This window comes from Pseudopodoces humilis, chromosome 7 (genome assembly GCF_049639895.1).
Source record: "Pseudopodoces humilis isolate 2021_Gansu_Grassland_sample_001 chromosome 7, ASM4963989v1, whole genome shotgun sequence".
NCBI classification, from domain to species: Eukaryota; Metazoa; Chordata; class Aves; order Passeriformes; family Paridae; genus Pseudopodoces; species Pseudopodoces humilis.
In genome coordinates, this window is record NC_142206.1 from 23555001 (window position 1) to 23581653 (window position 26653).

Sequence of the window (26653 nt, forward strand, 5' to 3'; positions counted from 1 at the left end):
TGAGGTGATGTTTTCAGCATCTGTGTTCTGGTGGTTTTGTATGTGCAGAGATCCACCAAAAGTTTGTCCTGTGGAGAGGTTGCTGTGGCTGTAGAGGATGCTGCTGTGTTCCTACAGTCCAACAAACAGATGGACAGGCACCCGGCAGGATCCACCGAGGAGGTAGTGGGAGCACAGGAGACTTCATTGTAGCACCACTGGTGCTATTTCAGTTGAGCTAAACCCTGGTTTGTACCCCAAAAATATATAAACTGCAAAAGTGCCTCATCCTAAGCATGTACAAAGCTTCATGACATCACTTCAGCATACTTGATAATAAGTTCAACAGGCAGCAATGCTCTAAAACTGCTCCTAACAAAATCCTGAGTTCAAAGCAGTGTGTTGGCATCTGAGTCACAAGCCAACCCACTCAACTTTTTTCCATGTATTCATATGGATCAGGCTGTACATTCTCCAGCAAGTGTTTTCATACACTAGTGCCATCTCAGATCAGCTTTTTGATGATACTCTGCTCAAACTGGACTTGAATGCAGCCCCTCACTGCCTCTGTCACTCCATACATGTCCTAGACATTGAAGACTGGGGGCATATTTGGCAAAAGGGTGAAGGTTAAAGATTGGAAGTATGTAAAAAAGCAGCATAAGAGAACATTAGGTGAGACAAGATGTTTTACTTCAAATAAAATTCTAATTTTAATTCCTATATCCTTGAAACAAAGAAACAAACAAAAAGAACCCCAAAGCACAAACGAAAATGAAACAAACACACAAAACAAAAATCCAGCAACAAACAACCTGCTTTAAATCTATCTCCTGTCATAACCCTAAGCTGACCTCTAAAACCATTGTCTGTGGCATCTTGCTTCCAGGCTTCTTCTTCCTGCCTTACCATTTCTCCTGTCCATCTGTTGGGCTACAATGGCTTGGAATAAGATTAACTAGGTCAGAAGCTAGCAGTTCCCACTCTGAAGGTCACACATGCCTCTTTTGCTGAACATGGAAAAATTATATTGATAGGGAATTATGGATCCCATCGTCTAAGCACATGCAATGAATGTTCAAAATTGATATACCTATAGTGGCAGCAGAAAATCTGGTAGTAACAACAAGAACCAAAATCAAAACCCTCCTGAGGAGATAATTACATTTATTTAATTCCACAGCACAGACAAATGTTAATGATGTCTTTCTATAAAATAATTATATTTCTGATTTTGAGAATAGAGAGTATGTAATTATTATGTTTGGCTTGTAAAATGCCACGGCTGTGCAAAAAAATAGCTTTATAGAAGACAGGCAAAATCTGCTGAAGAAATAACTAGGTCAGGATCCTTCAGAATTTAAATGAGATTTCAGGAAGTATATTCCAAAATGATAATTGAAACAAAGCTGGGCATAAGTGTAAATATGATATGCAAGTACTAGAAAGCTTCATGGAATACATACATTTTCAGGTTGCTTTTTAGAGAAAAATGAATACATGAGATGGGAAATTGCTGTTGACACATAAAATATGATGCCCCATGAAGAGAAAAAGCAAATTAAATATTTGACCTATATCATGAAACACAACAAAGCCTGCTTAGCTGCTACTGGAGAGGAGAAAAGATCTTGTATTTGTCTGAAACCACAGGGAGAATATAAGGAGAGTGAACTGAATTATCTGAAATGAAGTCAGCTATGACACCAGCTTAATATCCTGGAAAAATACTTCCAAGCCATCTCTCCTAAGCATCAGTGACCAAGATAGGTAAGACATCTAAATAGCACTGCCCTGTTCAGCACAGCCCACTTAGCAAAAAATTAGGAAAGGGGGAAATGCACTTTACGGTTTTGTCCTTTTTTCATTTAAAAATAAAAGCTTGTGCATAAATCCTGAGAGGGTTGCCAGCACAGTGCAGAAAGCAGGACAAAAAGGTGTGGCATATTTATACAAGGTCCTGCATGGTGTGGAAAGCATTGAAAATAACCAAGGATGCAGCTGATGCCAGGTGTGTCCTTTCCTGTAGTGGGTTCCCTCATTAGGTGTCTCTCTTGGTCCTGGCCAGGTTAGAGTGATAGAAATGTTTCAGGGAGGCCAAATGTGAAGGCTTCTCCTTCCAAGGCCAGGAGGCCTGGAGGAGAGTGGTATTCGCAGGGCAGAGCCCCTTGCACAGGTCACGAAAGATTTCATCAACCAGCTGAGAGAAAAAGCCAATCCAGGGGGTTTTATCCAGACCCTGTATGGAGCGAACCTGATAGGCACTGTAAACACTGGTGAAAAGGAGACGCTCAAACTCTGTCGGGGGCAAGGGAGTGTCAGTCAGTGAATAATATCTCAGATGCTGCTCAATCTCCGCCGGTGTCTTGGGAACTTCCTCCTCTAAAATCTGCAGGAACCGCCGTGCTGGGCGTAGGGAGGCCAGCTCTTCATCCCGCAGCCGGATTGTCCCGTTAGCCTGAATATCCAGCCTTCCCCAGAGCATCTGCAAGAGAGGAGCAGCGCTGTCACGGAAGGCCCAGCACAATTCCGTCACTCGCAACCGCGCTGCCAAGCAAAGCCCTCCGCAGTGCTGCCAAACCTCGGGCGGGCCCAGAGCGGGCCGCTCCCTCACGGCCGGCCTAGTCCCACACCACGTCCTTCTCCGCCAGCCCCACACGCCTCGCTTCTGACCAGCCCCACACCTCGTGGGGCCTGTGCAGCGCTTGCCTCCCGCCCTCATGTCCCCGCAGTGCCGCCTGCAGCAGCTCCCCGGTGCGCGGGGCCTTGGCCGCCGGCGGGGCAGACACCAAACCCAGCGGGGATGGTGCCTCGTCCCGCCGCGGGCACCCCGCGAGGTGCCGCGGAGTGGGGCAGGAGGGAGCACAAATGCCGCTAGGCATCGGCGAGGCGTTCTCCGGGGGCTCCTGAAATCCGTCAGGGACGAGAACAAACACAGCAGGTGAGTTTTTACGTGCGGGCAGGTGGGAGCATGGGCACTAACAGTGCCTCGGCCCAGGGCCCCCAGTGCTCAGGAGACCTCTAACATGATGCCGGCGTCCTCTGGGCCACGACGGGCTGTGTTGGTGCCTCTGTGAGGATGTTCATCTGAAAGACATCAGACAGAGCTTCGTAGCACAAGACCTTCCTGTTTACTGTTTTTGCCGTTTGATTGTCAATAACATCTTCAACATTCCTGAGCTACCACTCAGCTTGCCAAATATGACAGATGCTGACCACGGGATTTTGATAAGCAAAACAAGCTTTTTAAGAGAAGCAGCAGTGGTTGAGTCGAGGTTTTGGATATCACGGCCCTTAGTCCTGCCAACAGAGCTGAAGCGTACAGCAGCAAAGGCACTGCTTTGACAGCAGTGAAAGAGGCAGAGAGGCAGCAAGGAGCCTCTCGCACTGAGAATGGATAGGGTTTGAACGGATGGGGTCTGGTTGGTTGGCAGCTTTTGCTGGAGAAAGTAATGCTGTGCAATGAAAGGAGCGTGCTGGCAGGCTCCTCAAGCTGCTGCTAGAAACATAAACTGATGCTTATCCTGGTTTTTCTACTTCGTCCCTAAGCTTCTGCTGCTGGAAGAGTGTGAGGATAAAAGAAACCTTGTCAGATCCATTATGTCTCATTTGATGTCCAGCTAATTGCTTGCTGGGACACATGATATCGTGTAATCTGGGAAAAATGGATATGAGGCCAGAGGAATGGCAGTTTTTGAATATAATAGTCACATTAATCCTATGAATTGTTTGATTTTCATTTCCTAACACTTAAAGTGTTTTAGCTGTCTGCATTTATTTTAGTTTTTTTTTGTGTGTGTGAAAAAGGAGACACAAGCAGTCTTGGTCCAGGATTGTGAGAGAGAGGCTGCATCCCCTCCTTCCTCTGTGTTATCAATGTCATGAGGTAGCCAAGACCCTCTTTTACTTCTTACAGACTCATCCTTAAGGTTAAGAAACATGAAATGGAAAAAGATCATATAAAATAGTAAGCTCTCTGATACATTTATGGGGTTGTTTTGGTTTTTTTTTTTCATTTTTAAATGGATGAAGGCTTTTTAATACTATAAAAAAAAAAAAAAGTGAGGATTTTGCTTGAATACTCCAGAGTTAAAGTCAGCAGGTGCATATAAAAAGTAGAAAAATTATTTAGTACTATGGATGTGTGATGTGTACCGAAAGACACTTCCAGATCTCCATTTTTGATTAGACCTTTTCAGAGAGATGTACAAGCTGCCTGGAGGAGTGCACTGCCAGCCCGCAGGCTGCAGAGGTTTGTTTCTCTGCACAGCTGCAGGCTCTGTGATCCAAGCCAGCTGTGGCTTTGGAATGTGAGCAGGGATGTAGCTTCTCTTCCCTACTCCTCCATAGATGTACCAGCAAGGCTTTTAGCTCAGGTGAAAGCATTATATCATCTGAAAATTTTCTTTGCTGGTCTTGTGTCTAGTAACCGATCCTCTAGGTTCACAGATCTCTCTCCTGAGAAATGTCTGACTGGCTGCAGAGTCAGTGCATTGTTGAACAGGTGCCAAACTACCATCATTAGTAACTGCCTCATAATAAACACAGTGGTAGATTTTTGAGTGGAGAAAAATTTAACTAAGCATAACAAATAATGTATTGAAATAATAACATAAATATCCTCTGGGAAAGGGAAAATCCTTACTTACTTTATCCCTCAGCAGGGTTGGGTGGGGTCTTGTTTCCCAAAAAGAATATAGAAGATTCACAAACAGTATTGCAGGAGATTATTTTTTCAGTGGAGACCCAAGAAAATCCTCCCCTTCAGGTCTTCAACCTGCAAGTAGGTAGCACTGCCCGCACCAGCAAACCTCCCCCAGCTGAGCTCCTGCTCTGTCCCTTGCCAGTGCAGCTGCCTGAGACCTCGAGCCACATTTGAAGGAGAAGCAAAACATCACACAAATGGCACTGCACCGAGGTTTGCCAAGCCAAGGAGCGTGTTGCTAACAGATGTGCTCCCTACCTGTCAGCCTCTGGGATGCAGCAAACACACACAGGAGCAGCCAGGAGCTGAGCTGTGCCTGGGCCATGGCAGCACTGCCAGAGCAGCTGCCACCCGCCCCGTGACAGTGCAGCGCCCCAAGCCACAGCAGTTCGCTGGGGCGTCTTCCCGTGCTGCTTCGGATCCCAGCAGCCTCTCTTGGAATGGATCCATCTTTCTGTGTTTCTGGTCACAGCCCTGGGAAGGGCTTGCAGTTCAACTTGCTGACCCCAAAAGATATTTTCCATCATATTTTGGAAACTTGGAGAACTTTGTTGTGATGTTTTTGGCAGAATTGTTTAAGCTTCCTTTTCAAAGACTGACTTTCCACTGCAATGATTATAGGAAGCTGTTAGTTGTAAGAAATTCCACTACATATGTTTGCCTCTTAAGAAGGGAGGACCCCCTAGCCCCTTCTATCTCTGCTCAGTGCCTCTGTCACATACTGCGACACTTCTGCTCGCCTCCTTAGCTTCATTTTCAGTTCTCCTTTTTCCTGGGTTTGAAAATCTGAAAACAATCCTGGAATGTCTCAAACAGATAAAGCTCGCAGACTGCAGTTTCATGGAAGGGCAGTAGCAGCCAAAACTTACAGGCAGGCAGAAGAAATGTCACTGGTTCAGTTCTCTATCAAATACCCTGGAGGGAGAACTCAGTACAGTGACCTAACAAACACCAAGTATCGAAGTGGCTCAGGCTTTAGCGCCTCATCATCCTCTCCTGTGACTGCACTGCTGGGTTACAGTGAGCACAGTCTGCCTTAGATTTTCTAAATTACATAGACAAAATTTCATTTGATTGACTTTACAGCAGGCATCTGTTCTCTACACATATTTACATGTTTATTAGTGCCAAATCCCCGGTCAAACTGTTCTGTATTCCTACTCTGTATGGCACAGTATGTGATGCCAGGGTTATACAAATATGCAGTTATATGTATAAATAAGGACTAATGCCATCTCCCTCAGGTTAAAGGGAGAAAGAAGTCTGCCTAGAAAAGAGAGAAGGTAAATCTGAAATGCATGCCTTGCTCAGCAAGTTACAGGACATACTGTCACCAGATGGTGTACTAAGGGCTGGGATGATATCCTGGTTGGCAAGTTGTGTGCAAAGAACCAAATCTTCTGCTACTTTCAGGATCTGTAGCTGTACCTGGCAATACCTGGACTCACACCAGCCAAAAGAAGCAGCACGTAATGGAAGAGTCACAGAGGGCCCCACAGTATCCAGAGCCATTCTTCCTGTCAGTTTGGATTGAAAGCAAGACCTGTGTTTCTGTCATAGCCTTAGGCATGTTCAAGTCACACTGCGCTACTTTTGTTTTTCATTATTTTCTGCTGCTTACTCTTCAGTTGCATCCCTTTCTTCTTTTATTAAACTGAATCACAAGCTACCCAAGAGGCAGACACTTATGGCCCATCTGTGCGGTGAGACTGATGTGCCTCCTGCTTTGTGCCGAAGTCCCTTTTAGGTCACACTGTACACAGGACTTTGTCTAGAAGCCGCTGTGGAAAAACAAAAACCCCTGTGCTTCGTGGGCCATGAAACAGCCTCTCTTTAACTTGCAGCATGTGACATGAAGAGGATTGCCCAACAGGATTTTGGCCAACATCTGTGAGAGTTGTACATGATTTTGTCAACACGAGAATTTCCTAGGAACAGCTTGCAGCGGAAGTGCCTAGAGGAGGACAGCCACATTGGTGGGAGGGAGAAGAGAGGAGGCGTGGGGGCTTTGCTCAGATGACTGACGTAGTGGCAGATGAGGGACAAGCATCAGTGTGAATGCTGCTTTGAGCTAGGGGAATTTTGTAGAATTACCTCCCTATCCCACAAAGAAAGACATTTTCAGAGTGATAAGCATATTCCTTAGCTGTCTGTACAGCAGCAATACTTGCACAGAAACAAGGCTGAGTTTCTGACAGCTGCACAAAGTCCCTGCATGTACGACTACAATGTTAGACAGTGCACCTGCTTCTCCTGAAGGATTTTGTCCTTGCCAGGTACTCACAGCTGAGCACAGCCCTACCACTCTGCACTCCCCTGGCCATACCGTCTGTTGTTGGAGCAGTTTCAAAATGTCACAAGCCAGGTTTATGCAGGGACACCTTGGCTGGTATCTTCATTTTCACCATGACCTCCTGAAGCAGGAACATGGGAAATGAGAACAAGAGAAGAGGGGTCAAAAACTGCAGGAACTGGTTGGATGCTGATTGAGGCACAAGGTGTGGCGCCAGAAGAATCTCTTTAGGAAGGAAGTTTCTTTGAAGTAGAACTTGAGGGAGATAGCATATTCACAAAAGGGAAATTCTGCTTATAAAATTGAAGAAATCACTTGCTTCGATCATCTTGCCCAGAACTTGAGGAGATTACTCCCCAGCCTGGGGTTGTCTGGCAGATGTTCAGGGAAGAAAGAAGATTGAAGAAAGAGGGGAAGGAAGAAGCACATACATGGCTCCCAGAAAAGGTGATGTTTGAGTTACTGGAGTGGAAGTAAGGTAACTTTGAGGGAAGCAGGAGGGAAGCAGGAGTGAAGCACTGACTGTGACCAGACAGGAACTCTATTATACTGGTATTTTCCAGGTATGGTGCTGCCAGTCCTTACAAGGATGCTTTCCTTATCTTCTTGTTTCACTTTGTGAGCAGCATCTACTGCCTGAAGGAGTACTGAGCTGTGTAAAAGTGACAGGGAGGGTCCCATCCCACTGTACCTGCTGTACATGAGGTGTGTGGACACCCTGGCATTGTCAATAGCCACACCCTCAGGGAGGACAGTCTGCTTGCCTGCCTGTAGGGAGAAATGCCAGATTTCTGGAAAACACCAGCAAAACTTAGCTGGAGAAGCTCAACATGGTGACCGTGAGTTACCACCTGAAGTCTATCTGTCCTTTCAGTACCAGAAAATCTCTCTTCTGTATAGTGTGTCTATAAGTCAGCTACATCTGTTATGTACAGTCATAGCATCCCACATGCTCCTACAGCTGGGGAATCCAACCCAGGCAAACAAACCCTGCAGAAGCTGGCGGTATGCAACAGGCAGGGACAGAGGATTTGAAGACAGCTTTGTGCTTGGCCATGTTGACCACAGCCTTGTCCAGCACAAAGCAAGTGTTCACCAGCCACAAGGAGGCCAGAGTGAGCAGGCTTGATGAGCAAAATGGCCTCAGGAGCTCAGGAGCAGTGGGGGAAGCAGAGTGCACAAGTATTCTGTGAAGCTGTGCAACCTCTTGTGCCCTGGGCTAGATGAGTAAATTGCAGCCTTCCTGATCTCCCAGGCTTCACTAATGAGAAGAGACTCAGGTCCACTTGCAACTATTCCACAAATGAAAACTTGCTGGAGCCAGTGCCTGTTCCCATAGGGCTGGCTTCTTTTCCAGTACACACATTCTTGAGCAAACCTTGCATATTGTCTAACTGGACAGGCATCATGTCTGACATTTCTTGATGTCGATCAAATTCTCCCTCTGCACAAACATTAATTTTAAAAGGCAAATTTCCTAGTGTTCCTGCTACCATCGGTCTGACATATCATACTGGGAAATAAGTTTTTTTTATAATATATAGACCGTAAGTCTTGGTGTGGTGTCTCAAGCAACGTGGGATGAAGGAGAACATGGAGAGGAAATGTGATTTATAAAGAATTTTCATGGTGATAGAAGTGGCACCAGGAACTTTTCTGTCTTGCACAATAGGCATCAGCATGCTATGAGAGCCACTGTGAAGAAAACAACCAGCTGTGGAACATCCTGTAGGAAAAACTAAAAGTTCATTTCCTATTTAATCTGCTTAATTGAAGACAGATCCAAAACAGAGCTAAGAATTGTAGAAAACCCCAAATTTCTGTTAATCTGTGTTCACTTCTCCTTCCCATGTAGAGTGGTGACTTTTAAGGTGAATGACAGATTTATTTTAACCAGAGAACACCGCTGTGTCACATCCCAAACACTGCTGGCCATAGCAGCTGAAACAAAATTTAAAAATTATTTTTTTTTAAAAAATTAACCAGCTTACATTATAACCATGCTTACAAGGCTGAGGCAGAAACAAATATGAAACCCAATTCTTAAAATACAGTTCAGCCTTTATTCTTGAAAAGAGATCACATTCTAGTCACAGCACATAGGATTTTTTTCTAAATTGAATTTACTGGTGTTGTATACCTTCCTCCATCCCATACTCTAACCTCCCCCTAACCCCTATTTTAATTAGTTCTTTTACAATTTAAAAACTTAAGTATTGATTGAGGGAATCTTAACAAACTGCTTGTGAATTATTTTATGAAATATCTTATACAACAGTTTTCAGATCTTAATGAAGTCTGTCAGCTTTCTGATGCAGAACAGCATTATGCATTTTCTGGACCAAGGACAAGGGACATTATTAATTGATGACTGCTGTAATGTAATCCCATTCAAACAGGTGGTGGGTGGACTGGAACTATAGCATTCTTCCAGGTTTTTTGGAAAAAAAAGAGATTTTCCACAAAAGCAAAGAAAGTAGTAATGCTGTTGTATCATAGAGCTCAAAATAATGGGAGTACTGACTAAAAGACATACTCTTGTCCATGAGGCAAGGGAGGGGTCTATTTTTGGCTGCAGGGAAAAAAAAGCACACTCTGAAGATGCTGGAGAAAATAAAGACTGCTTGATTGTGAAGAAAAAGCTATTGAGGGAGTGTCACATCAGAAGTTACCTGCAACTCCTGTTGGGAGAAAAGGCATTGACCTAATCCCCATGGAAATAGTAGAGATTTCCATAATTGTTTTGGTCTGGACCCACGTACATTTGTGTTGTCCTGACAGGAACTGTATTAGAACCATTTACACAGGCTTTGCCTTTTTGTTTGCCATATTATTACTGTCTTCCCAACACTCATCCTGCAGCTAAGATACTACTGTCCTATTGCTCAAACTCCACAGCTGCTTCACTGCAGTCTCCTAGGGAGTGCTCAGATTCTGATTTTTACCTGCAGGGACTGGTGGCAGTAGTAGTGTTCAGGAAACACAGCCACAGGCAATGCTTTCACTCTGTTCAATTTGCAAACCAAGAAGACAAATTCCCTGTTTTACAACTCAAAGCACCAGATAAACATCTACCAGCTGGATCCTAAGGATTATAAATTAGCATTCCTGGGCCTTGTGCTTTTCATCTAGTTTGGAAACATTATTCAAGAGATGACAACAGGCAAGTATCTCATATCAATTTTTATTATTATAAATACTATATTAGAACAGAAAGGATGCACATCAACTTCCTTCCGCTGCTATTTGGTATCTTCCTTCTTGGCTCCTGCTTCTATTTTCAGGGGTTCTGGAGCTGGACGATAGGCAGGAAATGCCTCCCACGGGCTGTTCAGATCAAACTTACGAAATTCCTGAGCTAGCTCCACAGGCTCTGCCACCACCCTTTTGACTTCATCATCATACCGCACCTGGAACAGCACAAAGAACACAGGCCAGTCATTTTCACCCTGCTCCTGCAGCATGTCTGCTGTGCACAATGACCCAGTAATGACCCAGACCACCCTTTCTGCAGACAACTACTTCTTATCCATGGAAAAAACCCAGGCCCACAGGCCTCTGCCACAGCTTCAGTTCTCCTCATGACTAAAGAAGAGCTCTCCAGATGCTACCAAGATCTGTGCAGTGTCCAAGAAAACCCTCCTCCTATGCTTTGCTCCCATGCCCCTCAGGTGTCATGACTAAGCACCCAGAATCAGGAGCACCCACCCTAACAGTCCACATGAAGGTCACATGCAGTAACACATTTAATTTGTCATTTGACAAAGGAATTTGTCCTGAGTCACTGAAATAAGACGTCCCATCCTGGGCCTGCATGCCTGAGGACTACACTCATGAATCTTTATAATATGGCATTTGGGTGGTTTTAGTTGTTCTAATTTTTAGCGTGACACTCAGAACAAGGGGAGAAAAAGACAACCTGGATGGAATGCAGGTGAGTACCAGACATTTCTGACTGCCTTGCTTTATCCTCACTGTGCCAGTCCAGATCTCTGAAGCCAGCTCAGGAGATGGTGCCTTATCCTTGCTTGCAGGATTTTGTTATTTCTACATTTCTTAAAACAGCCTCTTTTTTTGCAGAACTTCACTGTTTTACTTCTGAGACTCGACTCAGTCTTAACACTGCACCAAATACACCTGCTTCTGCAGGGCAGTCATTTGAAACCAGACAGATACCAAACACTCTCATTTAATCTGTGGTTGGCATACAGAAGTAATAAATGGCAAGAGTCAGTTTAATCAGAGTTTTATAATCTGGGCCTACAAACAGTCAACAAAGTCAAGTTCCAACTGAATCAAGAACAGTTCAGTCCTTTATCCTTCTAGACAACTCAGTTCTGCAGTGGAAACTTTAATCTTACAGAAAATGTGCTGAAAGCAGAAGCACTTTCTCTGCCTGACAAGTGTCTTTGGTATACAGCACATAACATTTGCTCAATTTCTCCAGCCTTAGGCTGCCTTTTCATAGATGATATTTTGTGTGATAATTCAAATTTCTGTGCAGATTTATATAACTCTTCTGGAATATAGACAAGTGATTGCAAAGCAGTCACATCTTTGTACTGGAGCTCAGAAAACGGCATTGGACAGACTTGGTAACTTTAGACATGACTGTATCTCCTACCTCCACATAACCAGAGAGTGGGAAGTCCTTCCGGAATGGATGGCCCTCAAACCCATAATCTGTGAGGATTCGCCTTAGATCAGGGTGGTTGGCAAAGAAAACACCATACATGTCCCAAACCTAAATGAAAGGGAGCCAAGTTAGTTGAATTGTATTTGAAAAAATCCCCAAAACTACATAACCTGTGTTATTTCCATAAAATTTTAGTTACATGCCTGGCTTTGTACAGTGCCAGCAAAACTGATGCAGGAATTCATTCAAAAGCAAATCAAACACCATTTTATCTCCTACTCTGAAAATGCAGCTGGGGAAACACTTCTCTATTTCTTCCTGAGGGCGTTGGGGAATTACTTTAAATATGAAAATACAGCCTCTCTCCACAAAAACTCTGTTCCCAAGTGCACCAGCACTCACCTCTCTTTCATACCAGTTTGCTGCCTTGTGTACAGGCACTGCTGAGTCAACAGGTGTCAGCTCATCGGTGTACGTCTTCACACGGATCCGGCTGTTGAACCGCAGGGACAAGAGGTTGTACACAATCTGAAGCAGAGGAACAGGCAGCATTTATGGATCTCTTTGCAGTACACCACTGCCTAAGCAAAGCCACACAAGGACTATTTCAAATATTCTTTATGAGCAGGATCACATTCAGCACTTCAGAGCTGGCCACTAGAAGACACTCCTACGACTGAGGTTCCAATAGCTTATCACTTTGGTCCTTAGAAGTGCGACAAAAGTTATTAGAGACTTAGACATCATGACTGATGATGAAGAAGACAGATACTAAATCTTAAAAGAGAGACTTCCGGTGGGATGGAAACACTTGACAATGATCTGTCTCAAATAAAATGGCCATTAATCACTCTTTCAATTACTATCAGTGGAAGAAGGCTAAGATAAAATACACTTAATTTTCAGCAAGCAAGTTGAATACCAGGGAACACTTCCAACTTCTGTGGTGAGGAAGTTTAGTACAAAGGCTGTTCATGAGATTTATTGTAATCTCTGGAAAGGAAATGCATACTACAAGCAGACTGAAAAAAAGTTCCCAAAAATTTGTAAGGAAATTTAAAGCCTTGTTTGATACTGCCTTGGTGACTGGAAAAGATGAATAAATTAGGATCTATATTTCTATTAATCTACAACCTTGATTTTTGAAAGAAAAATACTTAATTAAAAAGTATTCCACTACTTCAGCAACTGGAAGCCTTTGACTTCAAGAATTCTATCTACAACTTTCAATTTTTTTTTCTCACTGCCAAAAACCAAAGAAAGTGGTCAGAGCTGCAACAGCACGTACAGCCATCAGCACTTGTGAAATCCTCCAAGTACTGCACCTCCGAGCAGTTCCTACCTCAAAGCGGTACTGCCGAGACGGGACATCAACAGCAGTCAGGTCAGCCAGGGATTTGAACTGAGCGTTGGTGTGGTCACGAAGGAAGGTCAGGACGGGAATGATCCCATCTGGATGGATCAGAAGTTCCAGCTCATTGTAACAGGTCACCTGATGAAAACAGAGCAGTGGGAAGGGCACGAGTACAAACACCAAGAGGACTGAACATGATGCTGATTTCAGCGGAACACTCAAACAAAGAGACACAGCAGACACAAAAAGGCATCAGATTAAGGGACTTAACAACAGCAGTACTTTTCATGGAATTCTGGCCCTTTTCTTCCCCAGAACTTCTCTGAACAGGTAACAAAAAAGTTGTGTGATCACTGGATCCTGTCCTGCCACAAGAACAATTTCTTGAACAGCACCTACCTGTACTTGCTGGATATACTTAGGCAAAATCTCAGCCACGTACTCCCCAAAAGCACACAGCTGCTTCTGTTCTACTTCATTTTTTGGTCTGACAGTAGCTAAGGAGAAAAACAAGGTTTCCAAGATTATGACAGGGAATACAGAAAGCTACAGAAAGAAGAGTAGTAACTCCATTTAACCAGTCTAGCTGTCTGTCAGAGACTACACTATAGCAACATACTTGTGTTACACGGAAGGTGGAACTAGACACTTTGATAATGAAGGAAATTTGTATCAGTGCTAAAATTTTGTCAACTCTGAAGAGCAGCATGAATTGTCCAACAACAAGCAGATGGAGGAGTAAATAGCCAGATGAAAAAGAGGGCAGCAGAGATGAACTTAGGAACTGCTCATGTCATTCAACTAGGGTCTAGAAAGGGCCTTGTTTTCTGGGTTTGCTGGATGTGTCAACATCTAAGCAAGCCCCTCATAAACAAAACACTCTAGGAGCTCACGTCGTTGGGGTGTGTTTTTTCACTGAAAAAGCCTTTAAGAGTCAGGGCAATGAGGGCCTGTGAAGCTGTTGCCTAGGCACAGCTTTGCACAGAAAAAGCAGGCTTGGCCCTGCATCTGAGAAAGGATGCAGACAAGAACCCAGAGCAAGCACGGGAGCCCACAGCAAGCACGGTTACCAACATAACCACTTTTCTGCCCATGTGGGGTTTTCGGGTGACCGGACCAACCCTTTCCCGACACGCTCACAAAAGCGGTTCCACCGCCCAGGAACGTCCGTAGGGCGGTTCGGTGCCCTCCCGCCGGCTGGCAGCGGCACAACCGCACGCCTCGGGCCCCCTCCGCCCCCAAACCGGCCCCGCACTTACGGCGAGTGTCCGCGGCGGAGCTCCCCGCCAGCCGGGCCCGCGCCGCCGCCGGTGCCGCGCCAGCTGCAGAGAGAAACGGACACGTCTCACCGCCAACCGCCCGGCACAGCCCGGCCCGGCCCCCACACGGCTCCCGCACAGCCCCCGCACGGCCCCCGAGCCCCCGCGGCCTCACCTCGCAGCGCGGCCCGAGCCAGGCCCCGCGCCGCCGCCGCCCACATCCCGCCGGGACACAGACGGGCAAGGGCACGGGGCGGAAGCGGAAAGCGCCGCCGCCGCCGCCGCCGCGCTTCCCCCGGGGGCGGAAGCGCGCGAAGAGCTTCCCGGGGACGACTCCGGGTCGGTGGGCGGAATCGGCGAGTGCCCGGCGGCACCTGGCGCAGGGTGAGGGCCGGGAGCAGCCGCTGGGGCAGCCCGGGGCGGCGGCATGAAGGGAGGCGCCGCAGGTGGGTGCCGCGCGGCGCGGCCGGGGGGAGCAGCGCGGCCGGCGGCCCGGGGACGGAGCAGCGGGCGCCGGGAGGTGTGGGCGCGGAGGGCGGCGGGGCCCGGCAGCCCCCGGGCTGAGCCAGCGCTGAGCCTTGCACAGCGTCAGCGCGGCCCTGGTGGGAATCTGCGTTTCTCCGAGGATCGGCCTCCTTTCCTTCCTTCCTTCTCCCCGCCTCAGACCGTGGGGTCGCTGTCAGCTGTCCTTAGGGGTTCCCCGGTCCCGGGCGCCGTCGTGGCATCCGCGACCCTGTCAGGAGCAGGGAAAGAAAGAAGCAAGGAAAGAATGGAAGTCCTGTGAGAAACGGCTGAGGGAGCTGTGTTAGTTTAGCCTGGAGAAAAGAAGGCTTAAAGATGACCTTATAACCCTCTCCAACTGCCTGAAAGGAGGGTGTAGCCAGACAAGGGTTGGCCTGTTCTCCCAGGCAACCAGCGACAGGGCTAGAGAACACAGGCTTAAGCTGCAGCAGGCGAGGTTTAGGCCAGACGTTAGGAAGAATTTCTTCACAGGAAGGATGATTAGAGACTGGAATGGACTGTCCAGGGAGGTGGTGGTATTGCTGTCCCTGGAGGTGTTTCAGGAAAGACTGGATGTGATGCTCAGTGCCGTGGTCTGTTTGAAAGGGTGGTGTTCAGCCTTAGGTTGGCCTTGATGGTCTCAGATGATTTTTCCAACTTAATTGATTTTGCCATTCTGTGAAGGAGGTGTACTAGGTGTTGGTTAAACCACTGTCACTGATAGCTTGGCCTATGGAATGCATGAAGCATGTGATTCGGCTTTATGGGACTGTCCTTTATGCCTCTTTCTTTATAGCAGAGATACCATGGGTGCAAAGGCGAGCTTTGTCTGGGTGTCTACAAGGAAGATGCGAGATTTGTGTAGTCTTTAGTTGCTTCTTGGCATTTCTTTCATGACTTGGTATCAGTCCTCTAGGAATTGTGCAGGGCGGTGTGGGCAGCTGTTTCTGCCATGCCGAGGGGACAGAGTAGTTCATCTGTCCATATCCTGGTGCTCTGTGTGGTCTCTTCTGCATTCTGGGCTGAAGCTCCTAAGCAACTTGACTGTGAGGATAAAGAGGTTTATGCGAAGTGGAAGCCAATTTGCAGGATAGGCTCATATTTCATAAAGCTGGAGAAAGAGTACTGATGTGTTCTGTGCTGACTGCAGTTCCTCTGTCTCTTATAGACAGGTACTTTGGTATACTTACTGTATAGTTACTTTTCAGACAGACCACAACTACTGTAAAATTGGGATAAGAGTATAATTAAGGCAGGCTATCACCAGAGATGAGATGGACTTGTCCAGCCAATTAGGGATGTAGACACTACTTCCCATGAACAGAATTTGTGCAAAGAACTTAGGAGCCCTCCTGATCAAGCACAGTAATTGTAAGAAAATGCATGTGTGACAAGATAAACCATGGAAGAGTAGCTACAAATCTGCTGGAGAAAAAAAAAATCACATCTTTGTGAAACATTGTCCTTGAAATAATGTTCATTATTAATTGAAGAAATTTCTGTTACCAGACATTATGGCTGGTAGTTCATTTGTAAAAGTAAGTCTAAAGTGAAGGCAGGTAGGCAACTGTTTCAAATGCTGTCAAGAGCCATGGTAAAAAAGAGCTCCTTGCTGTAGTAGTCCTTCTGTGTTTCAGAAGCTTTTCTGACACATGAACTACCTGGAGTGCTGCAGACATCCATGGTACCTGCTGAGAGGTGTTTTCTTTTACATTTTGTTCCCCATTCTACTTGGGAAACAGTGACTAACATCTAAAATGTTGTTTTGCATGCTGAAGTTGACTGGAACATTAACAAACTGCATAACCATCAGTTGTCTCATTTGGTTAGCTTGAAGGACTGGTGGTGATGTCAGGCCAAAATCTCATGCATCTTTTTGGTAAAAACAAGTTCACCTTGATACAGATTCATCATTGGGTTTTGACAGTAATTAACACCTCCTGATGATGTGAACTGCTGCCTGTGCTCTTTTTTAGTATGATACTGTGATCCTTTTCACATCCAGTCCAGATATGCTGCTGCCACTTTTTTTGGCTTTGCAAGTTTCCTAGGGCAGTTGCTGGACTTTCCACTTAAATAACTTGATGCGTTTCTTTGTGTCAGTGAAATGAGTGGTGAAAAGATATGCACGTCTCCCAGCCCTGCTGGGATGTGATGTTCACTGTACTGGAAGTTTGGTATATATTATAATTTTAATTATGCCAACTTCTCATTTGCTGTTTGAGATTCTGAAGCTCAAGCACAAGTTTCTGGCTGTGCTATTTATGTTCAGTCTAAAATATGCTGGACTCTTACCAATATGTTTGATTTTTCCCTGTACCCTGAAGTACTGCATAATCTTGTTAGTGGTGAGAGGAAGCCGTATAATTATTGTGATTTTACAGATTGCTGGAGGTCTGATTTGTGTGGCACCATGGACTCGTCAGAAGAGACTGGAGGCTCCTCTGCAGAAGAAAACTACTTTGTGAACTACACCTTCACCGACCGCTCCCACTCAGGCCGCGTGGCCCAGGGTATTATGAAATTATGCTTGGAGGATGAGCTCTTTGCTGATGTTACAATATCAGTGGAAGGCAAAGAATTCCAGCTGCACCGTTTGGTCCTGTCAGCTCAGAGCTGCTTTTTTCGTTCTATGTTCACTTCCAACCTAAAGGAGGCCCACAACCGGGTGATTGAGCTGCAGGATGTTAGTGAGAGTGTCTTTCAGCTCCTTGTGGACTATATTTACCATGGAACTGTAAAGCTGAGGGCAGAGGAATTGCAGGAAACCTATGAAGTGGCAGACATGTACCAGCTGACTGCCCTTTTTGAAGAGTGCTCCCGGTTTCTGGCCCGTACGGTGCAGGTTAGAAACTGTCTGCAGGTCATGTGGTTGGCAGATCAACACAGTGACATGGAGCTCTACACAGCTGCCAAACACTGTGCAAAGTCACATTTGTCTCAGCTGCAGGAGACAGAGGAGTTCCTACACCTGCCTCTCCGCCTGCTGACAGACATCCTTACAGGTAAGGAGTTCTTGAAACTACCTAGGATGTGGATGTAGAAAGAGACTTTCAGAGTCTGGCCAAGAAGTGAATGAAATAGATGGAAAGATATAAATTTTCATAGTCACTGTCTATTCAGAGACTTAGCTAAGCAAGGCAGAGCAAAACATTCTGGATACCTTTATCAGAAAAAGTCCCAAACTATTACTGTTACTGGATGTGAAACATCTAAGCTATAGAATAGGGACATACAGAATAGACTTATAGAATAGGATGCCAGAAATTCACAGCAGTTCCTTAGTCAACAGGTTAGAAGTGTTACACATTTTTTAAACACAACTGCCAACAATTTGTTGTATTTTTGTTTGCATTAAAAGTAAAACAAAGAAGCCTTACTAGAACTACATACCTGATGAAAGACTTTTTTATCCCTTTAGCTCATGATCATTTAACATAGTAATGCAATAACTCAACCTCTGTAAGAAGGCTTGAGCACATATTTTTAGACTATTTTAGTGTTATTTACAATTGTATGTAATTGTTAGGATTACTTAGGCACTCAACTGACTGAAATAGAGGCATTGTAAGATCTTGAGTAATACAGTAATTGCCCTTCTTGTAAAGGTAATAGTCTTCCACAGTTATGGATGCCATGACTCAGAGTTGTGAAGGACATGTCAACACATAGACAACTTAGTCCAGCTTCCACCAATCCTTAAAGATCTGCTGCCCTAGTAGGTACAGTCAGTACTTGTTACCTCTCCAGGATGCTGCAGTCACAAGTTCATTCTTCTGCTGTTATGTATCATTGCTAGAAGAAGAATGTAGAAGCAGCTCATACATCCAAATGTGCATCTTTCTTACTTTTAATTACTCTTTGTAACTAGAGTAAGTAACTAGACTTTGTGTGTCACGTTTTATATGCAGTTGCAAAAATAAACCTATCATGACTGGCTTCTTTGGAACACTGGCAAATCTATCTATAAGACCTGAACTAGCCTTTAGAGTTGATGCTATGCATATGAGAGTCTTTACATATTGTATTAAATTATCTCTATTGCATCTAAAGAAATTTACAGTCAAGGATCTATTGAGTGTATGTACTGATAGCTCAAGAACTGTGATAAATTTAGAGTAATTTTGATCTATCTAGCTAAAGTTTTTTTAAGTAAGTTGCAAGTTAATTTTAAAAAAACTCTAAAATCATGAAATGAAACTGTAGAGATCAATCACCTTTAATTTCCTAGGGATTCCACATAAGAAACAGTTTTAGGACTATGGACTTTAGCTCTTGTGGTCCTAAATTAAAACAATTGCTCAGTATAACTTTTTTCCATGCATCATCTATTTTCATGTGTAGAATCACATTACTCAGCATTTATGCCACAACTTAGCTCATAAATGGATTCAAATTTGAAATACTTCCCTACTTCTTGTAGGAAAAATCCTTTTATTTTGCCTTTCCTCCATCTTTGTTTAGTTAATGGAGAATTAAATAGAGGAAGCTTTTAGTGACAAGGATTATAATTAATTTTATGAAATAGAAATTTATTAAGTTTACATTATGTTGCACTCTAGGACCAATTTCAAAACCAATTTTTTTCCATTTACACACTACATGTGATGGTTAGCTTATGAGAATCCTTTTAAACAGAGCTGAAATACCTGCTTTTGTGCCACACTTGTTCTGCTCCCTTCCACTATAGAGAAAAGCGTTGGAATTTCTCTGGTGCCTTCAGCATCATTGAATTCAGAGTTTGTCATGAGAACAGACTACAAAATCAGAGTCTTCATAGGGAAGCTTCTCAATGAACACAGGCATAATTGCTGGCTTTCAAACTGGAAGGAAATGCCTAAAATCTTTTTAGGTAATGTACTGATGATGATGATGATGCAAGACTTTGTGGCTTAACGAAAACTTCCAGTTGTGTTTGGAAGGAGATTTAAATCTGATGCAGTCTGTGGAGTGTTTCCTACTGTCACATGGCTAAGAAAAGCTCTAATAGCTCATTGGGGATTTCCAAATGTTAAGAGGATAGCAGCAACACCAGATGCTCAATCATGAGGGTCAGCTGCCTGACAGTGCTCAGACACATTTTGTAGATGACTTTCGCTAAGCAGGTTTCTAGGACCAGCCAGAAAGAAAGGCAGGTGCTGACATTCTCAATAACAAAATATTTTTGCCTAAATGATTAAATAGGAAAGTATTTGTCATTGTCACACAGCATGTAAGTTCTCTTTCATGTCCTCTTTCTCTTGGGCATAGGTTCCTGAATAGATTGCTGAAACTCATCCAAAGTGCTTAAGATCTGGCAGCTCTGTCTTCTTACAGTTCCTCAAATTAATTTCATGTAGTTGGCTGGCTGGCAGTGCTGATCATGCCTGACAAAATCTATAAACACCTGTGTCTATTTTTCCTCTCCAGAAAGTGGGGTTTGTGGTGGGAGTGGGGGGAGGCAGCCACAGGAAAACGGTGTTCCTGAGTACATACACCTTTGTCTAGATATCATAAATGCCTTTCTGTCCCTGAACCGCAGATGGCGTTCCATCTTCTCAGAATCCAACAGTTGCCATAGAAACCTGGATCAACTTCAACAAGGAGGAGCGAGCGGGCTTTTCAGAGACTCTGCGATCGAGTCTGAAGGTATAAAAAGACCTTATGTTCTGGGGCTGATGTAGCACTTGCTACAGAACATACAGAACTTCTCAGGGCAGGGTATTCTGCTCACAGGTGTGACTTGAAAGTCACAAAACACAGATGTCATTGAAATTCATGGTGCTTGTGAGAGGATACTTTGTGTGTCATAAATATCAACCCCACTGACAGCTTTTTTCATTTAACCTGAGGCTGCTTTCACTGGTGATTGGAGAAGTGCCACAAATAACTTATTTCACCTCAGTTACCAAATAAACTGGTCAGAAATCGATGTTTTGGTATTCCCCTTGTAACAACTCTACTCCATCAGTGATGGCCCTTACCTAAACCATGAACACTTGTGTTGTAGTGACATCTGTGGCTATTCTACTGTGTCAGATATACATGGTATCTTGAAAAGGCCTTGAGGCTCTGAATCCTGAATGTGTTAGTGTGGCAGGACTTGGGAAGGAGGGTATATACACCTCAAGCCCACAGGTGGGTCCTAAACTGAAAAATTCAGTCTTGAGCATCACTGATGTTTGTTGCTGAACAGAACCAAACCTGCTGACACACTTCTGCTTTCACTCAGGTGATTGGAGAAAATGTTCACATCTACCTGATTGGAAAGGAGTCATCACGTACACATTCCCTCGCTGTCTCTCTGCATTGTGCTGATGATGACTCCATCAGTGTGAGTGGCCAGAACAGCCTGTGTCACCAGATCACTGCAGCCTGCAAGCACGGTAGTGACCTGTATGTCGTTGGTGGCTCCATCCCACGACGGATGTGGAAATGCAACAATGCAACTATAGATTGGGAATGGTGTGCTCCTCTACCCCGTGACCGGCTCCAGCACACCCTCGTCTCCGTGCCAAGCAAGGATGCAATATATTCACTGGGGGGGAAAACTCTTCAGGACACTCTCTCTAATGCTGTCATATATTACAGAGTACGAGACAACGTCTGGACAGAGACCAGCCAGTTGGAAGTTGCAGTCTCTGGAGCTGCAGGGGTGAACCTTAATGGTGTCATTTACCTGCTGGGTGGGGAGGAAAACGACTTAGACTTCTTCACCAAGCCCTCTCGGCTCATTCAGTGCTATGATACCAACACAGAGAAATGCCACGTGAAGCCATACGTACTGCCTTTCGCAGGGCGCATGCACGCTGCTGTGCACAAGGATGTGGTGTTCATTGTGGCCGAGGGGGATTCACTGCTGTGCTACAATCCCCTGCTGGATAGCTTCACCCGGCTATGCCTCCCAGATGCCTGGAGCTCAGTACCATCCCTCTGGAAAATTGCCAGCTGCAATGGCAGCATCTATGTCTTTCGTGACCGCTATAAAAAGGGCGATGCAAATACTTTTAAACTTAACCCAGCCACCTCTGTTGTAACAGTCACAAGTGGCATCAAAGTGCTGCTCACTAACCTGCAGTTTGTCCTGGCCTAAACAGGCCCAGTGATAGAAAGACAGCAACAGTGTCTTGCTGTGCAGCTCAAAGACACCTACAACCCTCAGCACCAGTCCCAATTACAACAAGCTCACAACATCCAGTAAAGACCCCATCCTCTACCTGTGCAGAGGAAGTACAGGCTTTCTGACTGTGGGCCTATTCTTTCACATAGCACTATCAAAACCGTATTGAACTGTTGTATCTTAGATTTCAGATGGACTAAATCCTATTACTTTGATTCCTTGATGATAAGCGTTTGAGGCCCAAGCGGCAGCAAATGGCTATTTTATCCTGGAACCAATCCATCACTAAAAAATCCTGTGGCATATGGAGAACATTCTCCTTGGGCCAGACTGCTAGTTTTAACTGCCTAGGAGACTGCGTGTTGCTGCTGTGTCAGTCACAGAGTTAGACGTGCACTGTGTCCCCCAGGGATACCCCCGTTTAAACATTCCTGTGTCCTATTGCAGAAGAAGGGCCTGGTAGACAGATTGCAGAACTGACCCCAGGACCCTTAGGTTACATTCAGCACTTCTCCTAGAGGAGTGGTAACCAGCTGAGTACTTGCTTACTGCTCTGTCATCACCTAATATAAAGAGGGAGATCACTTTTAGAGCATTGGCTTCCTTTACTGTACAGGAAATCCCCACCTGTAATTATAATATAGTGTTGGTGAAAAGACAGAAATAAGACCACTTCTTCCTTCCCCTCTCTGTTGGCACTGTAACCCTTTGGGTAAGAATCTGAATAAAGTCTCTACTGAGACAAAATATTTTGTTTTTTTCTCTTTGCTTCAAATACAAATATTTTTGAACTTCTTGTGGATTGCAGTTCCGCTCAGCACTGATGTGTGGAAAAGAACTATGGGGCTCTGTGAGATCTAGAATATTAGCCATAAGGAAAGAAAGCTTTAATGAAACAGCCCTATTCCCCCTTTATTGATGAAATAATTTCATTGGTTAAGAATGAAAATGCTTAAGCTTTTGTTAGATCATAAAAACTTTTTTATAGCAGCTGAGATGAGGATTTTGATAGTTCTTACTAAGTTATGCAGTTCTCTCATTGATCATGTTCCTGTGAAATTTCTCCAGGACCTGGACTTGCTTGTGTCGAATGAGGATATGGGGACGAATCTTGGTAATAGCCTCTATTGCTTCCTGAGGGCTCCAGTGATGCAGCTGAAAAGGCAGAAACACAGCAAGTGAAAATCCATTCCATCTTTGCACCAGTTAATGGAACCCTCCTGGAGGGTACAGGCAATATTAGAGATGTTAGAAAGCTTGCTGCTGCTTTGCCCTTCAGGTTTACTTGATGTTCTTCTCAGAGAGGCCTGCAAGTCACACATTCATGAAGTGAGTCCCTCAGTTAAAGAGGAATGGTTGCTGCCTGGGTGCTCCACTTTCTCGCTCACTCTTCCTTCATGTTGTGAATAGTTTCCTGTCCTAGCCCCCCCCCCCACTAGACCAGAGCAAAAGTGCACCTTGCTTTCTTAATTTTTTAAAAAAAAACTCTACTGGTACTCCCATCACATTTCAGCACTTAGTAAAAAAAGAAAAATTAGAAAAATTTAGAAAAAAATTTTCTCTTCAACACTAATGGAAAATTTTCCAGGGAGCACTTAGTAACACCAAGGAAAGAATCCACAGGTGGGATTTTATTCTTAATGCTGGCTTCCCCAGTTGGGCTGATAGAGGAACTCAGAAAACAAATCAGTCCTCTTGATCCTGAGTTGTATTTATGGAAAAGTGTAGGAAAGCTCACAACTACAGTGAACCAAGGAGAAAATACGAACAAAAAAATGGATATTTATTTGCTCAGAGAACCTATGCTCATGAGTGACTTGTCATTCCCACCTCAATCTGTTCCTCCACAGAAAGAATTAAGAAAAGCAGAATCATTCAAAATCTGCATTTGCATTCAAAACAAGGTACATTTGAGGCGTCTCTTAAAATGAGTGTCCAAGCTCTGTAAAATCATGGAATATTAACGTGTACATGCTCAGGTTTCCTGAGCGAGAGTTAACTATAAAGGTTGTCTGCATTTTATTTCCATTTTTAAATGAAAATTAACCCCATTTAGCAGAGACGCCTGACCTGAATTAAGTATGCTGCCACCATGGTGGCACTGCGGGAGCGCCCTGCCTTGCAGTGCACATAGACGCTGTTACCGCGGGCTCGATGTCTCAGGATGAACTCCACGCCCTTGTGCAGGTTTTCCAAGGTGGGGACTCCAGTTAGATCTACAGTGCTGAGACGCAGTTGCTCCACTCCCATTGCCTCCCATTCCTGTAACAGACATTGCAAATTTGGTGAGTGAACTTTTGGGTTGCTATTTTTTACTGAAAGAAACTCAGAACCTGTTGAGACAGTTGAGAAATTCAGAGAGGCTGTAAACAGGCTTTGAACGTCAACCCTTCAAATCAGATGTATGGAAACTTCAGTGCTCGTCATCAGAAGGTAGCAGTTAAAGGGGACTGAAAAAATATGTTTCTAAACATAGAAAGCCAAAGGAAAAGAGGGAGGCTTGGATCTCTTCCCAACCAGGGGCATTCCTGTATAGTGCTGTACGTGAGTTACATTCTCCCTGTTTTTCCCTGCCACTGCAGCTGCAGTTCACTGGCATGTTCACGTTTTAGTGGTTTGTCGCATAGTTTTTGGAGTTTGCTTAGGTACGAGTAGTCCCGTCTCTGCTGCCACAGGACGTGGCGGTGGTTGCCGGAATAACGGCAGGAGGCGGCTAAAGCCTCACCTGTGCCGGGACAACCAGCGGCGAGAGACACGTGGAGGGGGGGGACGACGACCAGCAAGCCCGGGGCTCACCTGGGGGGAAAAACAGAGGAACCGGGTCTCGTAGTCCTCGGTGAGGGTGACCACGCCGCGCACGTTCTCCTCCGCCAGCAGCTGCGGGCACAGGCACCGTCAGGGAGCTCCATTCCTCCCGGCCCGGCCCGGCCCGGCCCGCCCCGCTGCGCCCACCTTACCCTGCGGATGCATCCCCGCAGCGGCAGCGCCCCGAGCAGCACGACCTCGTCGATGCGGTGGAACCAGGGCCGGCGAGACCCGGGCAGCCGCGCCCGCGTCACCGTGTACAGCAGCGACGGGTAGAAGAGCAGCCGCGCCGCGCCGGCGCCCAGCGCCTCCAGCACCCCCATACGCGCCGGGACCGCGCTGGGCCGGGCCGGGCCGAAGGGCGGGGGGGCGCCGCGGACGCGCGCACCGAGCGTCCCCAGAGGGGACAGCGGCGGCGGGGTCGGGCCGCTGGCGGGAGGTGCCTGGCGGGGCCGGAGGGGGGCGGGGCCGGGAGGGGCGCGGCGGGCCCGGCGGCGTGGGGGGGGCGGGCGCCCCCCCCCGCCCCCCCCGCCCCGCCCCCGCGGTGGCCCCCCCCGGAAGCGCCGCCATCTTGCAGAGCCGGCCCGAGGCGGCGCAGGGGGCGGAGCGGGGCGCGGGCGGGTCCCGGGGCAGGTGAGGGCGGCGCCGCCGGGAGGAGCTCGGGGCTCGCACGGGAGGGGCGGGACGGGGCGGCACGGCACGGCACGGCAGGAAGGGCGCGGGGCCGGGCCGAGCCGAGCCGGCGGAAAGCGCGATCCGTCTCGCGCAGGTAACGGCTCCTTGCCCCTTCTCCCTCGCTCCCCGGCGCTCCCGCCGCGAGGCCGCTCGTGCCGGACCGAGGTGGCCGCCCCGCTCCCGCCCGCGGAGGAGCCACCGCCACCGCCGCACCGTGCGCGCCGTCCCGGGGCGGTGCCGCCTGCCGGGAGCCCCGCTGGGGCCCGGAGCCGGAGGCTGCCGGGTGTCGTATCTGATCCGAGCGCTGACAGCGCCGCGGGCGGTGGCGGTGGCGCTGCGGGTGCGAGCTCGGCCCGCGGCGGCAGCGCCATTGGGGGCGGGGGGGCTGCGGCGAGGCCGGGCGGACCCCGGGGCGGGGGAGCGGCTGCCCCGCGCTCGGCCGCCGTCAGCCTGCCGGGCACTTAGAGGAATCTGGGGTGCGGTTGCTGTGTTCGTCGGTACGGTAGGGGTCTGTCCGCCGGAGCAGTGAAATGTGTGCTGGTGCACCCGCGGGTGGAGGCGAGTCAGGCATACGAGAAGCACGAGCAGGGAGATTGGAGTTCAGCACAGTGTGAGGATTTGCTGTCCTCAAGTATGAGAAGGCGTGACAGACGCTACCGGAATGAAGTAGGAAGAGGAACATAAAAGCCAGGAGGGACGGAGCATAAAATGGATGATAAATACATGAAGAAGCAGTAAAGGCTAAGAACAGCATGCTTTTTTAATAGGACTGTTATGAGAGGGAAGTTGAGAGGGAACCTTAAAATACACTCCTTTAAATTCCTGAGGAACTGAGGCCCAGACATTGTCACCTTTAAGGCACAGGCATTCTCTACTGCCAGAAGTTGTCGGGGAACATTTTTCAAGCATTGCAGTTTTCTTGTATGTCCTGCTTGAGTGTGGTCGTTGGGTGTGTTTCACCAGTTTGCTGGATTTACAAAAGTATTTGGTGGGGATTTTTATCATGAAGCATACTTGATTTCTGGCTTACAAAAGGTTGCGTTTTCTCACTACCTTCAATTGGTGTTTTTATTTTTTTGTATGTCTGTCCTTTCAGTCTTACTCCTTGTACTAGTGATCACAAAAATTGCTGAACTCTCTCCTAGTATCTTTTGTTGTCTCCTCTATTGTTTTTCCCTAGGTTAGTTCATCAGATAGATTTTACTGCACTGACTTGGCATTGCACAGCCATAATAAACCCATCACAATTTTTTTTCTTTTTTCCATTCCCCTCGGCTATGTTCTTGGGATCTCTGCATAATATGAGATACTCTGTCTTCCTGGAATTGTGTCTGGACCTAAGTCTTG

General features: G+C 46.3%; 5 protein-coding genes across 15 annotated transcripts in view; 2 read left to right on the forward strand and 3 right to left on the reverse strand.

The window, feature by feature from the left end:
• Window positions 1-1896: 1896 nt before the first annotated feature.
• On the reverse strand, window positions 1897-5056 carry FAM180B (family with sequence similarity 180 member B). The gene is made up of 3 exons (XM_005522420.3): window positions 4943-5056; window positions 2999-3066; window positions 1897-2464 (listed from the first exon to the last, which is right to left on the reverse strand). Exons 1-3 carry the CDS (start codon window positions 5007-5009, stop codon window positions 2021-2023), a joined length of 579 nt encoding a protein of 192 aa, XP_005522477.2. The 5' UTR covers window positions 5010-5056; the 3' UTR covers window positions 1897-2020.
• A 5089-nt stretch (window positions 5057-10145) lies between these two features.
• Window positions 10146-14462, reverse strand: NDUFS3 (NADH:ubiquinone oxidoreductase core subunit S3). Its single transcript, XM_005522421.3, has 7 exons — window positions 14402-14462; window positions 14227-14289; window positions 13367-13464; window positions 12956-13105; window positions 12016-12141; window positions 11602-11721; window positions 10146-10387 (listed from the first exon to the last, which is right to left on the reverse strand). Exons 1-7 carry the CDS (start codon window positions 14445-14447, stop codon window positions 10220-10222), a joined length of 771 nt encoding a protein of 256 aa, XP_005522478.1. The 5' UTR covers window positions 14448-14462; the 3' UTR covers window positions 10146-10219.
• A 62-nt stretch (window positions 14463-14524) lies between these two features.
• Window positions 14525-22662, forward strand: KBTBD4 (kelch repeat and BTB domain containing 4). Of its 2 annotated transcripts, none has more exons than XM_014252078.2 (4): window positions 14525-14610; window positions 17112-17732; window positions 20249-20355; window positions 20939-22662. In XM_014252078.2, exons 2-4 carry the CDS (start codon window positions 17141-17143, stop codon window positions 21797-21799), a joined length of 1560 nt encoding a protein of 519 aa, XP_014107553.1. In that variant the 5' UTR covers window positions 14525-14610; window positions 17112-17140; the 3' UTR covers window positions 21800-22662. The 2 variants fall into 2 exon arrangements, with proteins under 2 accessions (XP_014107553.1, XP_005522480.1); XM_005522423.3 differs by having other exon boundaries at window positions 14528-14672.
• Window positions 22663-22784: 122 nt separating this feature from the next.
• PTPMT1 (protein tyrosine phosphatase mitochondrial 1) lies at window positions 22785-25006 on the reverse strand. Of its 2 annotated transcripts, none has more exons than XM_014252079.2 (4): window positions 24784-25006; window positions 24623-24703; window positions 23971-24088; window positions 22785-22981 (listed from the first exon to the last, which is right to left on the reverse strand). In XM_014252079.2, exons 1-4 carry the CDS (start codon window positions 24952-24954, stop codon window positions 22863-22865), a joined length of 489 nt encoding a protein of 162 aa, XP_014107554.1. In that variant the 5' UTR covers window positions 24955-25006; the 3' UTR covers window positions 22785-22862. The 2 variants fall into 2 exon arrangements, with proteins under 2 accessions (XP_014107554.1, XP_005522638.1); XM_005522581.3 differs by having other exon boundaries at window positions 23897-24088; window positions 24784-25002.
• Window positions 25007-25242: 236 nt separating this feature from the next.
• The window catches only part of CELF1 (CUGBP Elav-like family member 1), a 63131-nt gene continuing 61720 nt past the window's right edge, over window positions 25243-26653 (forward strand). For 4 of the 9 annotated variants that reach the window (XM_088057910.1, XM_088057911.1, XM_088057914.1 and 1 more), the window contains exon 1: window positions 25243-25400. The gene's annotated coding sequence lies outside the window, so the exon portion shown is untranslated. The remainder of the gene's footprint in view (window positions 25401-26653) is intronic. The other 5 variants (XM_088057909.1, XM_088057912.1, XM_088057913.1 and 2 more) reach the window with 2 other exon arrangements.